The sequence below is a fragment of the Oreochromis aureus genome, linkage group 6 (genome assembly GCF_013358895.1).
Source record: "Oreochromis aureus strain Israel breed Guangdong linkage group 6, ZZ_aureus, whole genome shotgun sequence".
Taxonomy (NCBI): domain Eukaryota; kingdom Metazoa; phylum Chordata; class Actinopteri; order Cichliformes; family Cichlidae; genus Oreochromis; species Oreochromis aureus.
The window spans coordinates 24089529-24110114 of NC_052947.1; the positions used below are offsets into that span (position 1 = coordinate 24089529).

At 40.4% G+C, this 20586-nt stretch overlaps 1 protein-coding gene across 6 annotated transcripts in view; it reads right to left on the reverse strand.

Moving 5' to 3' along the window:
• The window catches only part of kdm4c (lysine (K)-specific demethylase 4C), a 31226-nt gene that overhangs the window by 1954 nt on the left and 8686 nt on the right, over positions 1-20586 (reverse strand). For 3 of the 6 annotated variants that reach the window (XM_031747021.2, XM_031747019.2, XM_039613595.1), the window contains exons 7-20: positions 19614-19717; positions 19202-19339; positions 18836-19029; positions 17976-18199; positions 15761-17796; positions 15543-15654; positions 14195-14376; positions 13555-13798; positions 12039-12115; positions 11624-11679; positions 11383-11491; positions 4878-5072; positions 2076-2246; positions 1126-1245 (exon numbers count right to left, since the gene is read on the reverse strand). In XM_031747021.2, the coding sequence (XP_031602881.1) occupies positions 1126-1245; positions 2076-2246; positions 4878-5072; positions 11383-11491; positions 11624-11679; positions 12039-12115; positions 13555-13798; positions 14195-14376; positions 15543-15654; positions 15761-17796; positions 17976-18199; positions 18836-19029; positions 19202-19339; positions 19614-19717 (3962 nt within the window). Of the gene's footprint in view, positions 1-1125; positions 1246-2075; positions 2247-4877; positions 5073-11382; positions 11492-11623; positions 11680-12038; positions 12116-13554; positions 13799-14194; positions 14377-15542; positions 15655-15760; positions 17797-17975; positions 18200-18835; positions 19030-19201; positions 19340-19613; positions 19718-20586 lie in introns of those variants that run through there. The other 3 variants (XM_031747020.2, XM_031747022.2, XR_005613420.1) reach the window with 3 other exon arrangements.

Genomic DNA, 20586 nt, shown 5'->3' on the forward strand with positions numbered 1-20586 from the left:
CTGTTAAAAGGAGCTTTTCCTTCCCACTGTCAACAAAGCGCTAGCTCAAAGGGAGTCATATGATTTTTGAGATTTTCTCTTTTCTTTGTATTACTGTAGGTCTTTACCCTACAATAAAAAGCACCCTCAGGCAACTGGTGCTATATAAATAAAATTGAATTAAAAATTGAATTTGGTGTCATAAGCCACCCCCTCTGCTCAATGATGGTCGTTCATGGTGGAAGTCCAGTCGCTTTCTTTCCAAGCCCCTTAGAGTACCATGACCTGGATAGCTGAGAACCTACACAGGCATTCATATAACTCAGGCTTTTTTCTGTGTGTTTTTCAGGCTAACATTATTACAGATCATAAGAGGCCACAAAGAATTTCTTTCCCCTCACTCCCCTCAGCATTTTTGCCAGAGTGCACAAGTGTGCAGTTCTAACCCTTAGCTCTAATAAAAAAAGATCAAATGAAGACCATCTTCATGTTACCTCTGCTCTTTAAACATTAACGCTGGAGTTCTTGGAAAAAAGCAGGGGCTTCATCTCTAAAACACACCTTGACAATGGAAAGTTCTTGTTCAGCCATTTTTTTCCTTCTTAATCTGACCTATATTAAACCGTCTTTGCGTCACAGGTGCATTTGTGCATAAGTAATGGTTAACGCCCAGCTCGCCTAAATAAAGCTTAAATGGAACCCGCAAGAGTCTTAGCTTAGTTAATATTTCAGTGAGTTTGAATAATGCAGATTGTCACCTCCTTCTCTTCCTCCTCCCCTTTTCGCTTTCTCACTCTCCGTCTTTTTCCCCCTCTACCCATTTTCTATCACTCTGTGTCCGAACAGCTTTTGCTTCCTACGTCTGTCTTTTACCCTCCCATCATCTTCAATCTCCTCTTGAGTCATCGTGACTTCAGCACTTCCCTTAATCTCCGTCTTTTCTGTCCACACGCAGACCAGGGGACATTGACAACGTCAGCGGAGGCGCATGTTGAGGGAGTTCAACAAGTTTACTGCTATGCTGCTTTGACCTACAACTATGCCTGAAAGTCTATTCAGCACAACGTGGCCATTTGTTTGTCCGCCCATGCTCACTCACTGCTGTCGTGACTGAGTAGTTTACTGATGGATCGCATGTTCGTGTACCTGGTACATGTAGGAGACGTTGGATCCCAGGTATTTGGCACTGTAGAACAGCCCATCAGGCCATTTTACTTGAACAGCTTCCCCCACTTCAGGAGCACCCAGGTTCACACAATCTCTGCTCTGAAATACAAGAGAGTAGTAGTTGGTCTGTAAGTGCCTGAGTGTTTCAAAACGATTTCAAAAAGACAGAAGAAGTCATTCAAAGTGGGTGTCAGGATAACTGCTAAAGAGAGTAATTCCCTTTGATATATTTACCTGCTAAAAAAACTCAAGTGGACTGAAAACAGCTTTTGCTATAGTCGAGAATTTGACAGTCGAGTGCTGTTGAGATCTAAACTCAATAAAGCTGAGTACAAAACTTCTCAGCCCAAAATGGTTGAGACGTTATGATCATGTAAAGAGCACATGGTTTTGTTTCAGTGCTCAGACAGCAGGACCTCGTGAATGCTTTGTGCTACTGTGACACACTGAATATCCCCGTGAAGCTTGTTTTCTTGTCTTGTATGTAAGGGGCTTCAACACTAGACAATCAATAAGCTTTAAGGTGTACACAGCTTTTTAACAAAACAAGCACAAGGCTTCAAAACATACAGATTCAAATGGAATTTTACAGTTATTTTGGTGTAATATACAATATCTTAGGTAGCTAGCTGAGGCTCAGGACTGAATGCACTTAACTTTAATGTGCTCTTAAATATAGAAACACACATTTAGCTGTCAGTTTCCATACTCCCATGGAAACTCTTTCTCTGAAAGGCCCTTTCAGAAACTCGCTTTGTTTAAAAAAAAAAAAAAAAAAAAAAAAAGATTTACAATGACAAACACTGGAGCGTATTTTCAAAGGAGAAAAAGAAGTTCCTTTCTAATGAGGGGGATTTAAACAACTGGTTTGACCTCATACAACTACGCAGTGACCTCTTGAGTGTGCGTCTAATTAAACATATCCTCACCACTATGTCCTCGGGGTACGTGTCATTAGAGAAAGAGCCATCATCAAACATGACCTCGTAGAACGTCTGGGAGGTGATCTGCGTGACCTTGGAGCTGTAGTAGCGCAGGTTCTTGTGTTTGGAGATCACCGTCTGGCCAAGTGAGATAGAAGCTTGGTTTGCTTGCTGCTTCTAGTGTAGACAGAGAGTAGCAATTAGACTAATGTATGGCAATACAGAGTGAAGTCAAACTAAATTCCACTGGGGTACAGCAATGTTATATAATTAGTGACAACTGAAATGTTCTGTTAGGTTTATTTGCATTATAAAAGGCTCTGATACCCAAATCTCTGCTTTTAATACAATCAGGTTTATAGATCTGTCTCTGAAGTCATCTTGACAGCTTCTTGTACCGAGGTACAACTTTTACTTTTAATTAAGCTCAGTACGAATAGAGTATGGTTGTTATCTTTGCATTTAGAAGGGAAAAAGTTGCACCATGCAAGTTAGTTGCAGCATAGTGAAGACAAACCTTAAATTAGTGTGAATTTAAGTGTAAGTTGGGCATCAGCTCTAACAAGACCCCAAAGAAAACTTTTCTTCAGTACCAGCACAAAGAACTCATTTGTGAAATTACATCCTTGACATTTTAGATACTGGCATTCACTCACACCACTGTGGCACAGTGCGAATGTATTCTGCGCTCACTTAAAGCGGGAACTTTCTAAAACAGCAATTAGTCTTCTAAACCAGCAGTTAATTCTGTACGGCTGTTCCAGCAGAATAACTGTTAAATAACTGAAATCAATAATAATGATCTGTTGTGTGTTGAGCTGGTTTATCCATAAAAAATAAAAAAAAAAATCCCCAAAGCTTAAAAAACAAAAACAAAACAAAACAAAAAAAAAAAAAAAAAACCCCACAGACTTACTGCACACTTTTCTCCTCCTTTTCTAGCATAATGTTGCACTACTAACCGCACTGTCATGGACAATGTTTCAGTTGATACGTTTAATTCAGTTACCAGCATTATTATAGATGATGCAAGTGAACAAAGCAAAGAGCTGAACTTGAACCTACAAGTGACTGCAGTAATGACTTAACGTCAAACTACATTTACTACCGCAATTCCCCCCAAAAAACAAAAAATGCTGCTGGAACACTGTTAAAAATGTGACTATAACCAGAATGCAATGATTTACCAAATGTCATGTGGCTCATGTTCACATATGGCTTCTTCTTGCATGACAGAGCTTTAGCGTGCATTTATAGATGGCACAATGACTGTGTTCACAGACAATGATTTCTGACAGCAGTGTTTCCATGACAGAAACATTTCTGTTTTAAATGAAGTGCCATCTGAGGGACCAAACATCAGCGGCATCCAATATAATCTGATTTTTCAGCCCTGTCCATTGTCCACAGAGATTTCTCCAGATTCTCTAAATATTTTGGTATTCTGAACTATAGAGGATTAGACATTTATTTTGCAGAACACTATTCTGAAATCGGTTCACAAATTATAGACATCATTTTTTGCAATGCTCTTTTTATTCCCCAAATTGTGGCTGACCAGTTTCCAATTAACATAATTAGTTACAAATTGTTCATCCAGCTCCTTCTTTTCAGCACCTTTTACTTTTCCAGCCTTTTGTTGCCCCTTGCCTCAGTTTTAAGAGATTATTTAGAGTGCTGCTGCCCTCAAATTCAAAATGAGCTGCTATTTTTCATAAAATATTACCATGTCTTAAGTTTTAACATTTCATATGTTTTCTTTATTCTACTGTGAATAAAATATAAATTTATGAGGTTTTTAAATCACTGCATTCTGTTTTTATTTATATTTTACACAGCATCTCAATTTTGGAGGAAATGGATTTCTAAATTCCACAAGTTCAATTTTATTTGGGGTCAAATGAGAATACGTTTTGTGTAAAATGCTTTACACATTTTTGAGTGACAATTATACAGGTAAATATGGCCAAAAGTCGCATCACAGCTTTCATCTTTAACGTGTTAATAGAGATTTTAATCAGACATCACAAGCTGAGCAGTGCAGAGCAGCAGTTTGTAAAGTGGGGACATTAGTCCTAATGGGTCGCATTTGTGTCACTATCTTATGCTTGATTTGTTTCAACTGAAACAAAGTATCAAATGACTTTATTATGAGCTTGTTTGTACATGTACTATATTTTAATACATTAGAGAAGGAGGAGACTGACGCTGATCTCACGCTAACACAGTATAAAGTGTAAGGATTTTCTTGGTGTTGCAGAGACATTCACATCAGAAATAAAAGTAATCCATTGGATCTTCATCTTCTTTTATGCCAAGAGTAAATGAACATGCTTATGTTCATTCTTGCAGCCAACAACAGAACATTTGGTGTGCTTCATTAATAGAATATAGAGTTAAGAGTTGGCAGAAAAAGCTTCTAGCAAGGAAATAGTAGTTGTTCATTCTTTGTTTGAGTGCAAACAAGCCACTGTGCACACATCACGCCAATGTGTTGTTACACAGTGCTTTGTATAAGTCATGGAAGAAAGACTCGACTACAAACAAGGTGATTCAGGCAGTTCAGCTGTAGTATATGCAACAGGTAAAACAGAGACAAAGGCATAACATAAAGGGGCCCCTTTAACAAGCTGTTTTCAATTATCTGGCGAGTAGTCATTTGTGCCACTTCCTTAATTACATTAACACAAATTATTAGGTGCTTATAAATGAGTCAGTTATTTCAAGCGTGTCAAAAACAATAATATGTCTATTTTTTCCGGGCACTTGTTCAGATCAGCTGTAGCAAACACCTGTCCTATAACTTACAGCTGACGAACTCCGCGACTGGTGTCTATGGCAGGTGATTGATACAACATACGGCCAATCATCGGGCTCCATGATAACACCGGCAGCATGGGCACAGGTCACATGAAAGGAGGTGGGACACCGGCCACATGAGCACTGGATACAAGCCCCTGAGTGCCGCTTTCCCGCACAGCGTTTACGACAATAGATGCACTTCTGTAAACACATAAGGACCAGACCAGACTGTCAATAGGCCTGAATTAACTTAGGTTGCACACGAAAAGCTGAGAAAATGTTAATACTGCAAAGGAATTATAAAAACAATTGAGAGACGCCAAGAACCAAAAAATGGCCAATGGTCTAGAACGATCAGCAGCTGCTTTTAGACAAACCGAAGGTGTTTTTAGACTGTATGCAGCTTGTTTTTTTTTTTAAATATAACTAGATTTAAAATGCTGTCAAACTGTTCTTCAAAAAACTTTTTTCTGTAAACAATAAGCATGTTCTTTAAGTACGTCTTTACCAAAATGTTTTCAAGCCTAACTGGAAATTATCCAAAACGATGTCACATATACACAACGAATAAATAAAATCTCTAGCCTTGTCGTTACAACAGGAGTATTTGTCCTCTATATATCGTTATGGCTTGCATTCTAAAAACACATAAAAACAACAGCTGGGTCGCCACTCTTGGCTTTTAGAATATATGGTCGTTTTAAAAGCACGTTGCTAATGGTTTAATAACACTAAAGTATGAATAGGATGGCCAAGCTCATCGCAACCAAGAAAACTTGGTGGTTGAGCAGTGATTGCATTGAATTTTTTTTGCTGTTGGAAACTGATTGCAAGTACATGTTGTGAAAAACTTGTTGCCCAGAGGTCAAGGATGAAACACCCTCAACTTGTGGACAACACAAGATAATTGCACAGGTCGCATTGTGGGAGGCAACAATCACAGTACAGCTCAGACTGACTGCAATCACTCTCAGACAGATTAGCAAAGGATTCCAAAAAACTACCATCTAATTTATAATTGCAGATGGGGACTCAACTCAACTGGTTGCTAGCTGATTTATTTTCTAGTTATATTCTTATATAAAAGCAATGTCACTGAGTATCTATATCATTTTGCAGTTAAATTGATGTCACTATTTGTGAAAGAATTACTGAAACAGTTTCAAAACTGATGTTCTAGCTGGACTCTGAATTTAAGTAGTTCATTTCTGTAAATGTAGACAGCGACAGATTTGCAACAGATAGCAATAGATTTGCGATTTTCACCAGTGTATCAGTAAAATGCTGTATTATCCATAACAGACTGCATGTAACAGCCAGTCAGTCGCAGTCTGGCAGCAGACTGACTCCATCTTCCTGTTGCTTTATCACCATCCTGACCAAAGTTACTTTGAAGAAATGAATGAAAAGACCAAAACAGCTCCGTGTTGCTTTATATTAAGAAAGATTTCTTGATCAGTACCCAGGAGAAGTAACATATTATCTACATAACAGTAGTTTCCAACAGCAGCTGCTGACTGATACTGGACCGTCATATGGGATATCTCCACGACACCACTTTTGGATCTTGGCACTGCTGACATCAGTCTGATGAACGATGAACACTGATCAAACTTTTTGGTTAATTAATACATTTGTTGTTGTTGTTGTTTTTTTATATATAGAAAATCAAAAAACACTGATAGAAAAGATGAAATACTGTGCTTCCAGAGATGAAAGGAGGAAGTGATGGACAGCAACATCCTACACACACTTAGTGTGGCTGATGTGCTCTGTATATACAAAAAGGGCAGACTGAGGATATGATTTACACAAAGGGTAAATCATTTTAACCCAAGGGTAATAAATAAATAAAAATTCACATTGTAAATGGAAGACCTTCAGTCAGATGTTCTCCTTTTTAAATTTCAAAAGCAAACTACTGCACAATACACCTACTCCCAGTGACTGTCTTTAGTGCTGTGGAGGAAACCTGACCTTATTCACTAAAGCACCCATGTATGGGGTAAAATAAATAAAAAAAAATAAAGTAATTTAACATTTGCATTTCCACTCCAGACTTTAAATGTTGGCTAAGAAAAACAGCAAATTAGTGACAATAGACTGCTAAGTGAATCAACGCTCAGCTGTGCCGTGAACCTCTAACATAATTTAAAGCCAATATGTGCTCCAAAAAAATTATATCTGTGAAATCTGCTGTTATTGGATACGGTAGTGTAAACAAGTCATTGATAGCAGAAAATAAAATGAGAGACCCCAGTTTAATAGTCAACAGAAACATGTTATTGGACTGCTGCAATACAAAGAAACCCTCAAGTTAAGCCAATCAGATGACATCATTTACGCTTTCCACAAATAAAAAGTGCTTCAATCTGTATGTTGTGGTATTTTCTTTCCTCGTTTAAGCTCTGTGAAGAGTACACAACTGCACACTGGCGAGCATAATACACATACACATCCTACACACAAACACTGCCATGCATCCATGCACAAACACACTTGAAGCTAAATTTTGTAAAAGACTATCTCTCGGGTTTCTGCACTAAACAGCCCATCAAGTCAGTTCCCTCTACTGTGGCATCTCTCTTGTCCGTCCTCTCCAACTAAAGGGAAAATATGACGACATGCCTCCCATTATAACCCCACTCGCTCCCTCTTCCTCTTTCACCCCCTTTGCACGCCTTCCATCTCACTCCATTTTCTCTAGTCTGCTCTTAATAAAACACCCATCTACGCTCTCTTCTTCGCTTCACTTCCCTGCCCTGGCTTCTGTCTTTGCAGCTTGGTTTCACATCTTACTGAAAGTAATTTATTCATTAATCTAATTCCCTGGAAATCCATGCTATAATATCGACATGTAATACGTCTATATGCAGACACGTTCCAGTGCCTCAGTGAGTTTAAGTGGGAATTAGCTGGTTTTTTAATATCTCTTTCTATAAAAGGTTCTAAATTACCATATCACTGCTATATCTTGTGCATAATATTGTTGTTTACATATTGTTTAAACAACACGTGTTGAAATATTAAGAAAATACAATATCAAAAGCACTTTATGACAGTTTAATTCTCCCGTGTATATTTCTATATAAGAGGATGTGATGATGCCCAGAAACAAGAGCAAGGCATCTGAGAGGTGAATAAGAAGGTGACGCTGCGCAAGTACGAACCTTTCTTAAAGTCTCTGTCCTTATCAGCTAAGCCACTGCCCTTTGTTCATTTATTTGAACAAATCAATAACTGATCTAATTAGTTGGCTCAGCATTAATTAAATTTAACCTCTACAGCAGGGCTGGCTTCGTCTTTACAATTATCAGCTTAGCCCTCTTAATGCAGATATCAGTTGGGGATCAGTAGGTATTGTGTATAGTGAGAGACTACCCTCTTTTCCTCTTGTGAGGAAAACCAAAAGGCAATGTAAAACTCTGATTTTAAAATGGGGTGAAAATCCTAAGTTTATCCTTTTTTCCCCCTAATAATGAAGTTTCTTGTCCTTTCTGTTCCTGAGCTGAGGGAGAAGCAGTCAGTGCTTTTCTCGGTGACTAACTTGGCCTACATTTCGTAAAGCCTTTTCCCATACCTCCTACATTATGGACAGCACTGCACAGATGAACTGGCCCGACTGTCTAGTCCACTTATTGAGGCCAGCATAACAAGATTCTAGCTGGCATGCACTGTGTGCAAAAATCTGTGTGTTTGTATTTCTGCAAATGAGCACTTATGTACATATATTGGGAGGGGGGGGGGAAACAAAACAAAATAACGCCCATTAGATCAGAAAGTAATATAAACATGTAAGAATAATTGTATGTTTTAATGCCTGTGTAAACTTCGCCAATTTTTCCCCTGTGAGTTCTGCAGGGTGTATTCGGGTGCCTGTGTTGAGCCATGCGTTAAGAACATTCCCACAGTAAATTATAAATGTGTATGTGTGCACATCGGTGTGCGTGTGTTGTATGATAGTAAATTATGAATGTACTGAGCTGCTGCAGTGGCAACGGGTCCAATGCGAACTTCAGGACACGTGGCTCGGGGAGTGAATCTACAAATGACAACACCGACAAAACAGAAAGGTAGTCTGTACGCCATCCTCAAAAACTTTAAGAGAAAGTGTGCATCACAGGAGCACACTTTGTACTGGTGTACATGTGAAGGACATATTGGTTATTCACGCATACTGTGCAGTTTTTCCTGTTTTACCAGCTAATGAAGTATGGGTACTTCTGTGACTGCGCTAATTAATGAAAACTTGAAAACTAAATCTAAAGATTTTGTGTCATTGTGTTAAGTAGGAAACACTTTAACATATAACTGATTCTCAAATAATCCACTTTAAGATTTATAGCTACAAAGACCCATGGGAGGTATCCAGCATTGATTGGCACTGTGATAAAGAAAGCATTTACCATCTAAAGCAAGGAAGTATCACTTCCTCTAAAATGAATTTAGGTCCTTCCTATACTTACATTTTGGCCATCACACAGGTCATGTCAGAGGCTTTTATGAGCACCCCGCCTCTTCCCGTCTGGACTATAATTTTCATTTTGTTCAGATTTCAGCCCGTGGATATGGAAACTGACTTTGTGGTTTGTGCTTTCATATCCAAATGAGCTTAATTTCAATGTGGTGTGAGAAGATATGAACCATATCCCTGTAAATACCCTATGGGTAATGTCACTGTGTCCACAGAGTTAGCATCCCATTCAGTGTCAGTGCAGCAATATTCCTTGAACTATTTTTGGGTAAGCAGTCATGTATAAACCTAAATTGGCTGGTTCCCTGTGGTGAAGTACGACATTTTAGTTATAACTGAAGTCTATTCACTCAGATGCCGTTTTCTGAGGGACTGATAACTAAACTCAAACTGGATATCATTGTGTTACACTGAAAAGTCTTCTTACCATTTCTTTAATTTGGAAAGAAAGGCCAGATGATAAGAGCCAAAGGACTTTATCTGGAATTTAACTGCCAAAGTTATAGTTTGAGGCTGGATCATTGGGCCAACAGGTTTTCTCTTAACAGTGAGAGTAAAGCCTCAGTCACATAAGACTGGTCAGTGACCCTCTCTCGACCTCTGGTCACCAGGGAAAAAGGGTGCATTCCCCAATTGGTTAGCAAGTGATTGCTGGCTGTCGCAAGGTGAAACTGGTTGTAAAGAGTATGCTGCTCCAAAACTTCCTTGGGCTTGCTTTGGTCACTAGCATTTCCCCTGACTGCAACCTCCAGCAACCACTCACCAGCCAGGTGTAGAAAACACACCTTTCCCAAGTGACTGGTGGTTAGCAGGGGGTCACCGACCCGTCATTGGGCCTGCATGGCCGAGGCTTTAGGAATCAATTTCAACGGAGCTACCAGCAACCTCCAGCAACCACGTGCAACCTTATCAGGGAATACCTCTTTTTCCCTCATGACCGGAGGTTGCCAGATGGTTGCCAACAGGTCTCTAGATCTTTGTGTCCGAGGCCTATACTACCTTTTTCACAAGCCTTCTTAGCACCCCAGATCTGTCCAGTTCATCTGTGCATTTGCAGTTTCACTATGGACAAACATTAACTTCATTTTATGTCGGGGGACAAATGAGATCTAATTCTCTGTCTATGAGCTAGAAACCCCTGAGACCTGATTCATCTTCCTTTTTTTCTTTTAAATATCATTCATGGTGTTGTATATTCTTCCTTCTTTGTGACTGTGTAGGCATGGACTTTTACTGTAACATCCTCAGGCCATCGCAGCTGTGCTGTGCTGTAACGAAAGCTCAAAACAAGACTTCTAAAAACAGCAGCAGGGCTGGAAGTGGCGCATCACTGCATTCAAAGACAACTTTGGAAGGGACAACGGCCAGTGTTAAATTGGGCATGGCTTTTAATTTTTATTGTATAACTTTGTAATCTCAGCTCATATATATTAATGATGCATTCACATCATTGTTACTTTCAGCTCACACAATCCATTTTGAACAATAAACTGATTTATTAATGTATCTTTTGTCATGAGCTGTTTTAAGGAGTCCTAAACTGTGATTTATTACATATGCTTCTAAGAAGAATGGAACTCATCACATCTCTGTGATCCATCTTATGTGAGGATGTGCTTCTCCAACACTTTGCTTTCTGCTGAGTTATCACAGTGCCTGCAGCAGAAAGCTAAGTATAGTGGCAACATGTCAGGTCTGCTGAGACACACTGCAGCTCCCTCATTAAGCAAACACATACACACTTAATAAATGCACAAACACATGCACATGCACTCAGGGAGGCAGACATACACCTGCACACATATAGACAAACATCAGCACACAGAGAGTCTTAAACACACACATACACACACACACACACACACACACACACACAAACCCCCCCACTCCCACCCACCAGTGGTTAATTATCTAGCTTTGATTGCGGGCATGTTCGTCTCACATTGTTAATTAGAACTGTGAACACTTCATTAATTAGACCAGGACAGTCCTCAAGGAGTGTGTGTGGTGTGCGGGTGTGTGTCTGTGTGTTCTCACCAGTTTATATCGCTGCATGGGGATCCTGCTGGTGTCGATGGGACTCCTCTTGGATTCATTGCTGAACCTCGCCTCTGGCAGTGCTACTGCACACATCACGTGAGCCCATCTATACACACATATACACACAAACAAATTAATACATTGTGATGATTAAGATACCCAGACAATTCATTTGGCTGAGCTCTGGAGATGAGGGATAAGTGTGCAGAGCTAATCGCAGAACAAAAGCTTGTCTCACTTGTCGTTTTGGGTTTTCTTTAGAGCGCCACCTCTGAGGTTACAGAGACAGCATTCCTGGGAAAAGAGAAAAATGAGTGAGAAAGACGAAACGAAGATATTTTTCTTCTAGTCACCAAAATCTATACACGTGCCACAGAGGAAGATATTTCTGCTTATTAAATAGTCAGAAAGAAGAAAAAATTAGTTATCTCTTTATTGTATACAGTGATCACACTGCCATGTGTCAACTACCACATATGAATGTGGTCATCTATATTCTTAAGATATTACTGACTGTTCTGACTGGGTGAGCCATCATCAGTTATAACGTATAATTATTTTAACACTAGTTCACATTAAAATTTCAGGATATCACTGCTATTTTCCTGATACACCATGGTCATACTTGAATCAAAGGTATAAAATTGTCTTACTGCTGTTAAGTTTCCCTCGGTACAGCGATCACATGACCATTGTTCACTGATGTCGTCTGCAGCAACACCGTAACAACCTAAAGAAAGAAAGGATGGATCAAAAATCTGTGGCAAAAAGACTCACTGACTCAAATGCTATTAAACTGTTGTTTCAATGGGCCGGGAGAAAAACAGCAGACTTGACAGTAAATGGCAAGATAATTTTATGTTATTAAGGAAAAAAATGTCACAACAAAAGAAAGAGTTGGTGTACAATTCATCGTTGTTTACAAAGGCGTCCGTCTGTGTGGGTTTATCTCATATTAACGTGTGTCATAGCTCGCTGTCATTTTAGGCACTTCACAGCAGCAACTTTGCTTTTTGGTCTGAGTCCTCGCATCCAAATGTTTTTCCAAAATAAAAAATGGCCTTGAACAGAAAAACACTGGAATCTCATTTAGTAAAACAAACGTGATCTTATTCAAAGCTGGCAGCTGATTACAATCCATGAGCTAGAGGCTTTAGACACGCAGGTTGGGAGGAATTTTTATTTGAAAAAACACACTTGAAGTCTGTATATGTGTGCATGTCACTATTCTTTTCCTGCATTATCCATCAGAAAACCAAAAATAAAATCTAAGCCCACCTCTGTTTCCTTTCCAGAGTTCAAATAACAGAACAGGCAGAAAGCTACATCAACGTGTACTTATTGTTGGGCCTCAAAACCGAACTTGTGGCTTTTTCATCAGTGTCAAATGACATACACTTCATCTCTAACTCCCACCCCACCAGACTTACAGACACACAGACACACACAATAAATATATAACATCCTAGACCCCGCAGACTAAAAATATGGCAAAGTGAACATTAGTAAGAGTGACTCAAACTGACTGAAAGCTGCACATACTGCTGTCTAAGTCTTTTAAAAGTAGCTGTACGTGTGTGTGTGTGTGTGTGTGTGTGTGTGTGTGTGTGTGTGTGTGTGTGTGTGTGTGTGCGCATGCACGCGTGCATAAGGCCGGCTGGAGGCTTAAGATATCGAAATGTGCATGATTGGGACAGAGATCCGTGTGAATGAGGGATTACGACAATGCACAATGTATCGTGTCTGAGTAGCTTGGAAAAGAAAAGCTCTAGGGATTTTTTTTTTTCCTTTTTTAAGAGAATGTGTGAGAGCTTGTTACTGGCTTGGGGATTCTGAACAGGAACTGTGTGTGGCGAAAACAGAGGATTCACCCCCAGTCTGACGAGGGAAATAAAATACTCCAAACCACAAAGAAAGGGGGGAGAAAGGGAAACAGAGAGAGGGTGGAACATACAGAAGAAATGAGTCAGGATTTAAACCCACTGACCCTCTAATAATGACATCAGTAACACAAGCACAACATGTGAAAACGAAGAATGTCGCCTGGTGGTAAGTGGTAAACAGATGGCATGAAGTTTAAAAACTATACACATCAGTTTGTATCTTCTACCCCCCTCTCTCACACACAAACTCAAATATATGTGCTACTGTTGCCTTGTGCATACATACTTGCATGGACTTGCAAGCAACAGCTCTGGCAGTAGAGCAGAGGGGAGGTGCCATCTTCCTGCAGCAGAGGGTTAGTGGGAGTAGGGGGGCAATTCTCCTCCCGAAAAGAAAAGCAGATCTCTGGGATCAGGGGCTTGCTTCTCCTAAACCCTCCACCATGAGGTGAGGGACCCTCCATTGGAGATGAAGATTGGGAGATGTCTTTAGCTACCATAGGCTTATTGTCCTCTGCTTTGTCTTCCGCCTAGGGGAGGAAGAGACTGTAACTTTCATGTATAAAAAGCTCTGGCAGACTAAAAACTCAAAATTGTCTCTCCAGACTGAACTTTAATTACATTTAGAGCTGGAAATGTGCTGAAAAACTGTAAGCTGTAATTATCAGTAAAGTGGTTGGATAAAAATCACAGACATATGAGCTCAACACAGGATAAGAATCACTGACCAGTGCAATATTGAAACAACCTCTACTTAGAGTAGCAAAAATGCTAGCCAAATAAGGCAAATGATGTATACACAGAATGAAATGTGATCTTTCAACATTCTCAAGAGAGGAAAGTTGCAATGCGCACTCAATTTACACCAGTGGAACTGTGCATTTTAAAGAAAATCATCTCCCAATTTGTGCTGACCTCCCCTTTACCTGATAGTAGGGCATGAAGAGTGTGCACACTGCACAGTATGGCTGCATGGTGGCTGCATGAGCATTGTATTCCCTCTCTGTTGAGAAGCAGCTCTTTTTGTTCTGCCACAGGTAGACAAGCGGCTTTGCCCACGCTTCCATTTCCTGCCCCTCTTCTTCTGCCAAGCTTACTTCAGGTGGCTCTAAATTGAGACAAAATAAAGCCTTACTGACACTGTAATCACTCATCTATTCAAACGGTGGTTTCTTTTACTGGGGCGCGGACAATGATTCATGCAATTCCAACCACGAATCTCTTGCCTGGTAGTTTGTTAATTAAGCCTTTTCTAAATGTGAAATAATCATCTGGCCAGAATATCAAAAAACACAACACAAAACACAAAATTGCTCTCACAAAGTGAATTCTGCAGCATTTTCTGCACAGAATCGCTGCAGAAGTCAGAGCTAATCCAGCCGCTGTGGTGACAATTTCCTCGAGTGACTTGAAAAACATTTTCACGGAATAGACGCCTGTCAGTTTCCAAAATTGCCCAAAAATAATTAAGCACTCTCATGATCATAAAACAGGCTTCTCACAGCCATGGTCATTTCTTACTCGCGGATAAACAACTACAACGGCTGCTGAATTATTCATCCTTTCTCACAACTACAGAGATGATAAATGTGACTGTGTGTGTATATGCACATTAGTGGTTGTTAATGGAGGCCCCCCCTACCCCCACCCAAAACCCCACCCCATTAAAACCATGAAAACAAATAGAATATCTATCACTAGATCATTTTACTGTGGTAGGCCCAAGAATTAAATGTGTTTGGTTTATGTGTGCATTGACGTCAAAAGAATCATTTCGGGGGGACATAAAATTTGAAAAATGAGGAGGGGAAGTATGGACCACAGGGTGGAATGGCTCACTGTGGGAAAACACAAATTTTACCTGAGTGTACTTTATATTTGTCAAGACTGTTGCTCATGCTGCTAACAGAGTCCGTTCTATTACTTCTGAGTATATTGTGTTAGAAATACAAACTTTTACAAAGAATGCGTTTTTGTTTTTGGACTACAAAGCGGATTAATATCTAAATGTTGTGATGATTGCATTCTTGTTTTACTCCAGTGCAACCAAAAAGAAGTCTAACGATTGTGGGTTCTGGCCCGGTGCCACCCACCATGCAGTACTAACCACAACAGGAAATGTCCCTGGGTTTTTTATTGAAATAAGCTTGACTCTTGGCTTATACTGTGTGCATGTGTTGCTGTCTAAATGTCTTTTTTAAGCTCAACCATAGCAATAGCTTTCATTGAACTGTGTTAACTGTATATATGTGTGTGTTTTTTCAGTGTGCCCACCGTCGTCACTGGCGACCTGTTGTTTGACAGCAGTTGGTACAGCCCTTGCGGTGGGTTTCCTGAGTGGGTGACGCCAGCTCTTAGTGGTCCTCTTCATTGACAGGGCAGGATACTGGCATAGACAGGGATTGATTGAAGGTGTTAACGTTTTTTTTCATTTCTGTAATGTGTAAACTATTATAATTGACTATTTAAAAAAAACCAAAAAAAACACTCACAGCACAAACCTCCCCAGGCTCCAGGCCTGATTCATTGCACTCATAATTATTTGTATCATTTATTTCTTCTTCTTCATCATCATCATCATCATCGTCGTCAGAGGAGTCACTACTGCTCTCTTCCTTGGCACTGTGCTGCTCTGCCTCATCGCCATCAGATCCTCCTTCTTCCATATCAGACACCCTATCCCGTTCTCCATCTCCTGTTCCGAGAGGTGAAACAGCAGTATCCGAATGGAGTCTCTCCTCAGCTTCCCTTTGTCTCCCCAGCTCCCTGCACAGGGACAGCGCGTCAGCCCCATCTGCATCATCTCTTTGCAATTCATACTCTCCACAAAGCCCCAAAGGCTCCATAGCACCAACTGAAACTAGAGAAGTGGGCTCGAGTTGAGCCCAGGTGAGAGGCCCACTTTCTCCTTCCTGGTTTTCTGACTCGCGTAGTTCTTGCTCAGGGTTTTCCAGGTCAGTGACCTCTTTGCACTGAGGTTCAGTCCACATGGTGTAAGGTAGAGGGTCGTGGGTAAAGTCAGAAGGGAGCTCTGGGTGCAGACTTTGGATAAGGACTGCAGGATTTTGGGAATTAAAGTTTTTCCAGATGCTACTGGAGAATGTTTTAGGCTCTGTGTATGGGTGCTGGGGTGTACAAAAGGAAGAGGAGTATGTAGTGTGATGCTGTAGTTGTAATGCTGAGTGGCTGTCACTTTGAGTGCATAATGGAGGGGCAGGGGCTGGGATGTTTTTGTTCGAGGTACTGAATCCGCCTTCTCTTTGAAATGGATCTTTGGAGTTATCTTTATTTGCAAACTCTTGTAAGTTGGGTTTCTGCTCTCTTTGAGGTGCAGTGCTCTGAACAAGCAGCCCAAGGGAGGCATCGCTCGGTCCAGTAAGATTTTCCAGCTTTGCGTGATCCTTGTCGGCAGCAACTGCAGGCATTATCATCATTTCATGGACACCACCAGATGTTATTTTGTGCATACCACTGGCAGTTAAATGAGCCGTTTTTCCTTCTGAACCAGACACCGCTGCCCCTTCGCAATTATATGGGGAATTTAAATGCCAGTTGTTGGCATGTTCTCCTGTATGAAGTTCTGCTGACATCATTAAATCAGCCTCTTTCTCTTCTTGTCTGGCTCCATGTGAGGTTGAAGAGCCAGTTGGCATCTCCCTCTGAAGCACAGGTGCAATCTGGTGACTACACGATCGAGATTTTGAAAAATCAGTCAGGCCATCATCAGCAGGCGTAAGCGAGGGCATCTCTTGGGTCAGTACAGGTGGCAAAGGGCAAATTCCAACCTTATCTGCAGGCTCCGGAGTGAGTTGTGGCATATCCACTGCATTCCTCTGCAGGAGAGGGGGAGGAAGATTTTCCTCAGTGTTGCTTTTGAAAATGCGATTGTGTGTAGAAGGGGAGCTACATGATGTGCAGCTACCCCCCTCTACTGGCTCACTTTTTAGATCATAAAGTGCTTCTGTAGTGGAGTGTGGATTGATAGGCTTCGAATCAACAACTGCGTCCGTTCTCTCTGCTTTAAAGCTGTTGCTAGAGTAACTTTCTGTACCCGTGTCCATGCTGCAATCAGTGTTGAATATTTCACTTAAAGTGTCTTCTCTACATACTGAAGCAGATGTGTGAGCTTTAGAAACAGGGGAACACAAGTTCACCACAGTCTCATCAGAAGTGCTTGTGTGGGAAGTTGAGTTGTGTTCACTGGCTTCCACGGGAGGCATCCTGATTGAGCAGTCTTTACGAGATGAGAGGTCTCTTTGTTCAGAAGAGGGACACCTTGGCTCGTTAATTCCTGGATCCGCCTGAGTAGCCTCAGGCCTTTGTCTGAGACTTTCAGCAGTTCTGCTTGTGAGACCTGGCCCTGAGAGGTATTGTGGGTCAATATGAGTGTCTGTTTCTGCCTTAAGGTCATCCTTCAAAGGTGAGGCAGGGGGGCTGTCGTGAGAGTCATGAGAGTGCTCTTTAGAAACCCCCAAACTTTTACTCTCTACACGATTTACCTTGACCACACACATCTGTCTGCAAGGACCTGTTGAGAATAAAAGAATTGCTGGCTAAAAAATGAAAAACAGTCACTGCCAAAAGTTTTTATAGACCTCACATGAAGGAGTTTACAAATATAAGAAACCAGAAACACAGACAGCTATGTACATAAAGAAATTAAAGTAATATCTCAAATATCTTCTTTATCATCTGTCAGGTTCTTACCAGAGAGCTGAACAGAGTTTTGACTCTGGTTGTGCTTTGACTCGGCTTCCTTTTTCTTCTCTTTCTGCTCTCTTTTGCTGGTTGTCCCAGCCACAGACCTTCGCACCTTCGGGCCGGGGGGACCTGCCGAACTTTTCCTCTTGCTTTTCAGCGCTGAGGAGCCATCCAGGTCAACGGGCTCTTCTGTGGTCCTGAGGCGCTTGGAGCGCATACGAGAGTGGCTGCTGTCAGAAGTTAAAGAGATCAAAGAAGATTAAAACTCAAAACTGAATGAAACCGAAAAGCAATGAAAGCATTAAAAGCAAATGTAGAAAGATGTGCCTTTTGAGATAAGGGCAAATACTTCTAGCCACAAATATCAGATCACCAGTGACTGCACCAAAGCCACCAGTCGTTAAATTATCACAATTATCACAGAGAGTGCATATATGCACTCTCTCTTTCCTACTCCAAATGAAATGCCCACTACCACCATTAACCCTACTCGATGTAATAATGTGCCACAAGCTGTTTACGCATGAATTCAAGAGGACAATATTGGGCGAAGAATATTGGGACACTGTCTGAAATTGTCAGCCGCATTATCACTTCTGAAAATAGCCCATTTGGCTAAGACAAGGGTGTAGCATGGATAGTATTTGCAGCAGGCAGGACACACGCCACCGACTTTCTCGCTGTGAATGCTATCTGACATATGTACAATCAGACATTACACGGACTTTCTACTACAAAGCTGGAATGTTAGAAACTCACGTGTACCTCCTGTTTTTAATATCTAGAAAAGTTCAGGTTTTCAGTGAAGGTGTAAAAAAATAACTAAAGAAAAGAGAAGAAACATTGCATGAATATAAACAAAGTACCCTTTGTTTCCAGAATTGGTCTTGCGGCGCCTCTGCAACCAGCTCTGCAGCTCTGGTGTTGTACTGGGAGTGGCAAGTGTGTGGTCAATAAACGTTGAATCTTTACCCAGCATCCAGTTAGCATATCTGTCAGGCTGAAAACGCTTCACAAAAGGCTCCATTGATATCTTTACCATGTCTTTGCTACACGTGCACTACAAGAGGAAAAAAAGATGAGATCTCAGACTCAAGGCTAAACGGCAAGATATTCATTTTTTGTGATGATCTTTGGCCAGAATTTTACAACAAAAAAGTTGGGATGCTGTGCAAAATGTAAATAATTTAGATCTTAATCTAAATTATGATTAGACTGAATTAAGTTGTTACCTGTGTAGCAACCTTTCCATAGTCTATCCAACGTAAAGTGGCAAAGTTGGTCGACTCTGCGCAGTTGAATCCATGATTGAACCCAGCATGGTAACCGTAAGGGAAGGTGATCATAAACTCTCCGGCTTCCTGAGTAATCTGGCAATTTGTGATATAAGAAGGAAAGAAAGAGGAGCAAAAGATTGGTTTATAGGTGTGTATGTGAGTGATTGACCTTTAAATGTCCTCGTGGTTTTCAAAAAGATATTAATACAGAAAAGAAATGACAAGTTTAAAATAAACCACTGAGGATTTCTGCAACCAATAAAAATTAACACTGCCTATTTTAGAAGCAGGAAAAGCTGTTTTCACACAGGTGGTAAATAAAGGAACTAAGACTGAGAGTAATTCCTCAAAGGGACTGAGAACCTACCTTATCAAAGGGAATACCATACTTCTTCAGTACAGAAGGGGAGATTAGAGTCATCTTATGACGAAGGAAAGCTTCACAACCCTTGATGCTACTGGGAAAAAAACCTGACAGAAACACACACATACACAAAGACACAAAAAAACCCATTAGAGAGACTTAATCTGTCAGAGAGAAATAAAAAAAAAAACAAAAAACAGGTGAATAAAAAAGCCGAACCGAAAAGCTGTGTGAGAAGTGGTCTATTACCGACTGCTACATTTTAAATATTTATCGAGTAGAGTGACATTTTTTTCCATTATGGAAACCAAAGATTATTTCAATTATTAGCTTATCTTAAACATAATTACTTTCCCTGATGAATGGTGAAAGAAATACAGCAGTATTCAGTTTAGAATGAATGCAACTACAGCCAGGAAAAAAACCCTAAAACATTGCACTTAAACAACAGTCAGCAATTAATTTTATATCTGTCAATTCGTTAATGCATTGTGCAATCACTTCAGTACCATCTATCCTACAGAAAGAACTGCAATTATTTAAGTGTTTTTTTACAATTTAGCATAGTGGAGTGGACTCTCATATATGAGAAATTGGAAATGGCTGTCTGTAACAAAATTATTTTGGGTCATAAACCACTTTTGGATTTGCAGTTTCATGTGCAAACCATGGCTGTAATGTGCAAATACTAAATGACACAGTTTCTCTTAGTAAAGCTGTTCCAGCTGCAAAACAAACAAATGCAATACATTCTACTAAAAGACACAGTTTTGCGTAGCTTTACTAACGTCCATGAAAATGCTGTGTGGAGGTGTCTTGGGGATAGCAGGCTTTAATGGAACAATAAGACAACAAGATCTCTGTCTCTGTTCATCTAGTCAAAAAAGAAGATCATTGAAGCAACCAGTGCATTGTTTACAGTGGTCTATATATTCTGACAAAGCAAAGATGGTAAACTAGACAATGACTTCAAGTT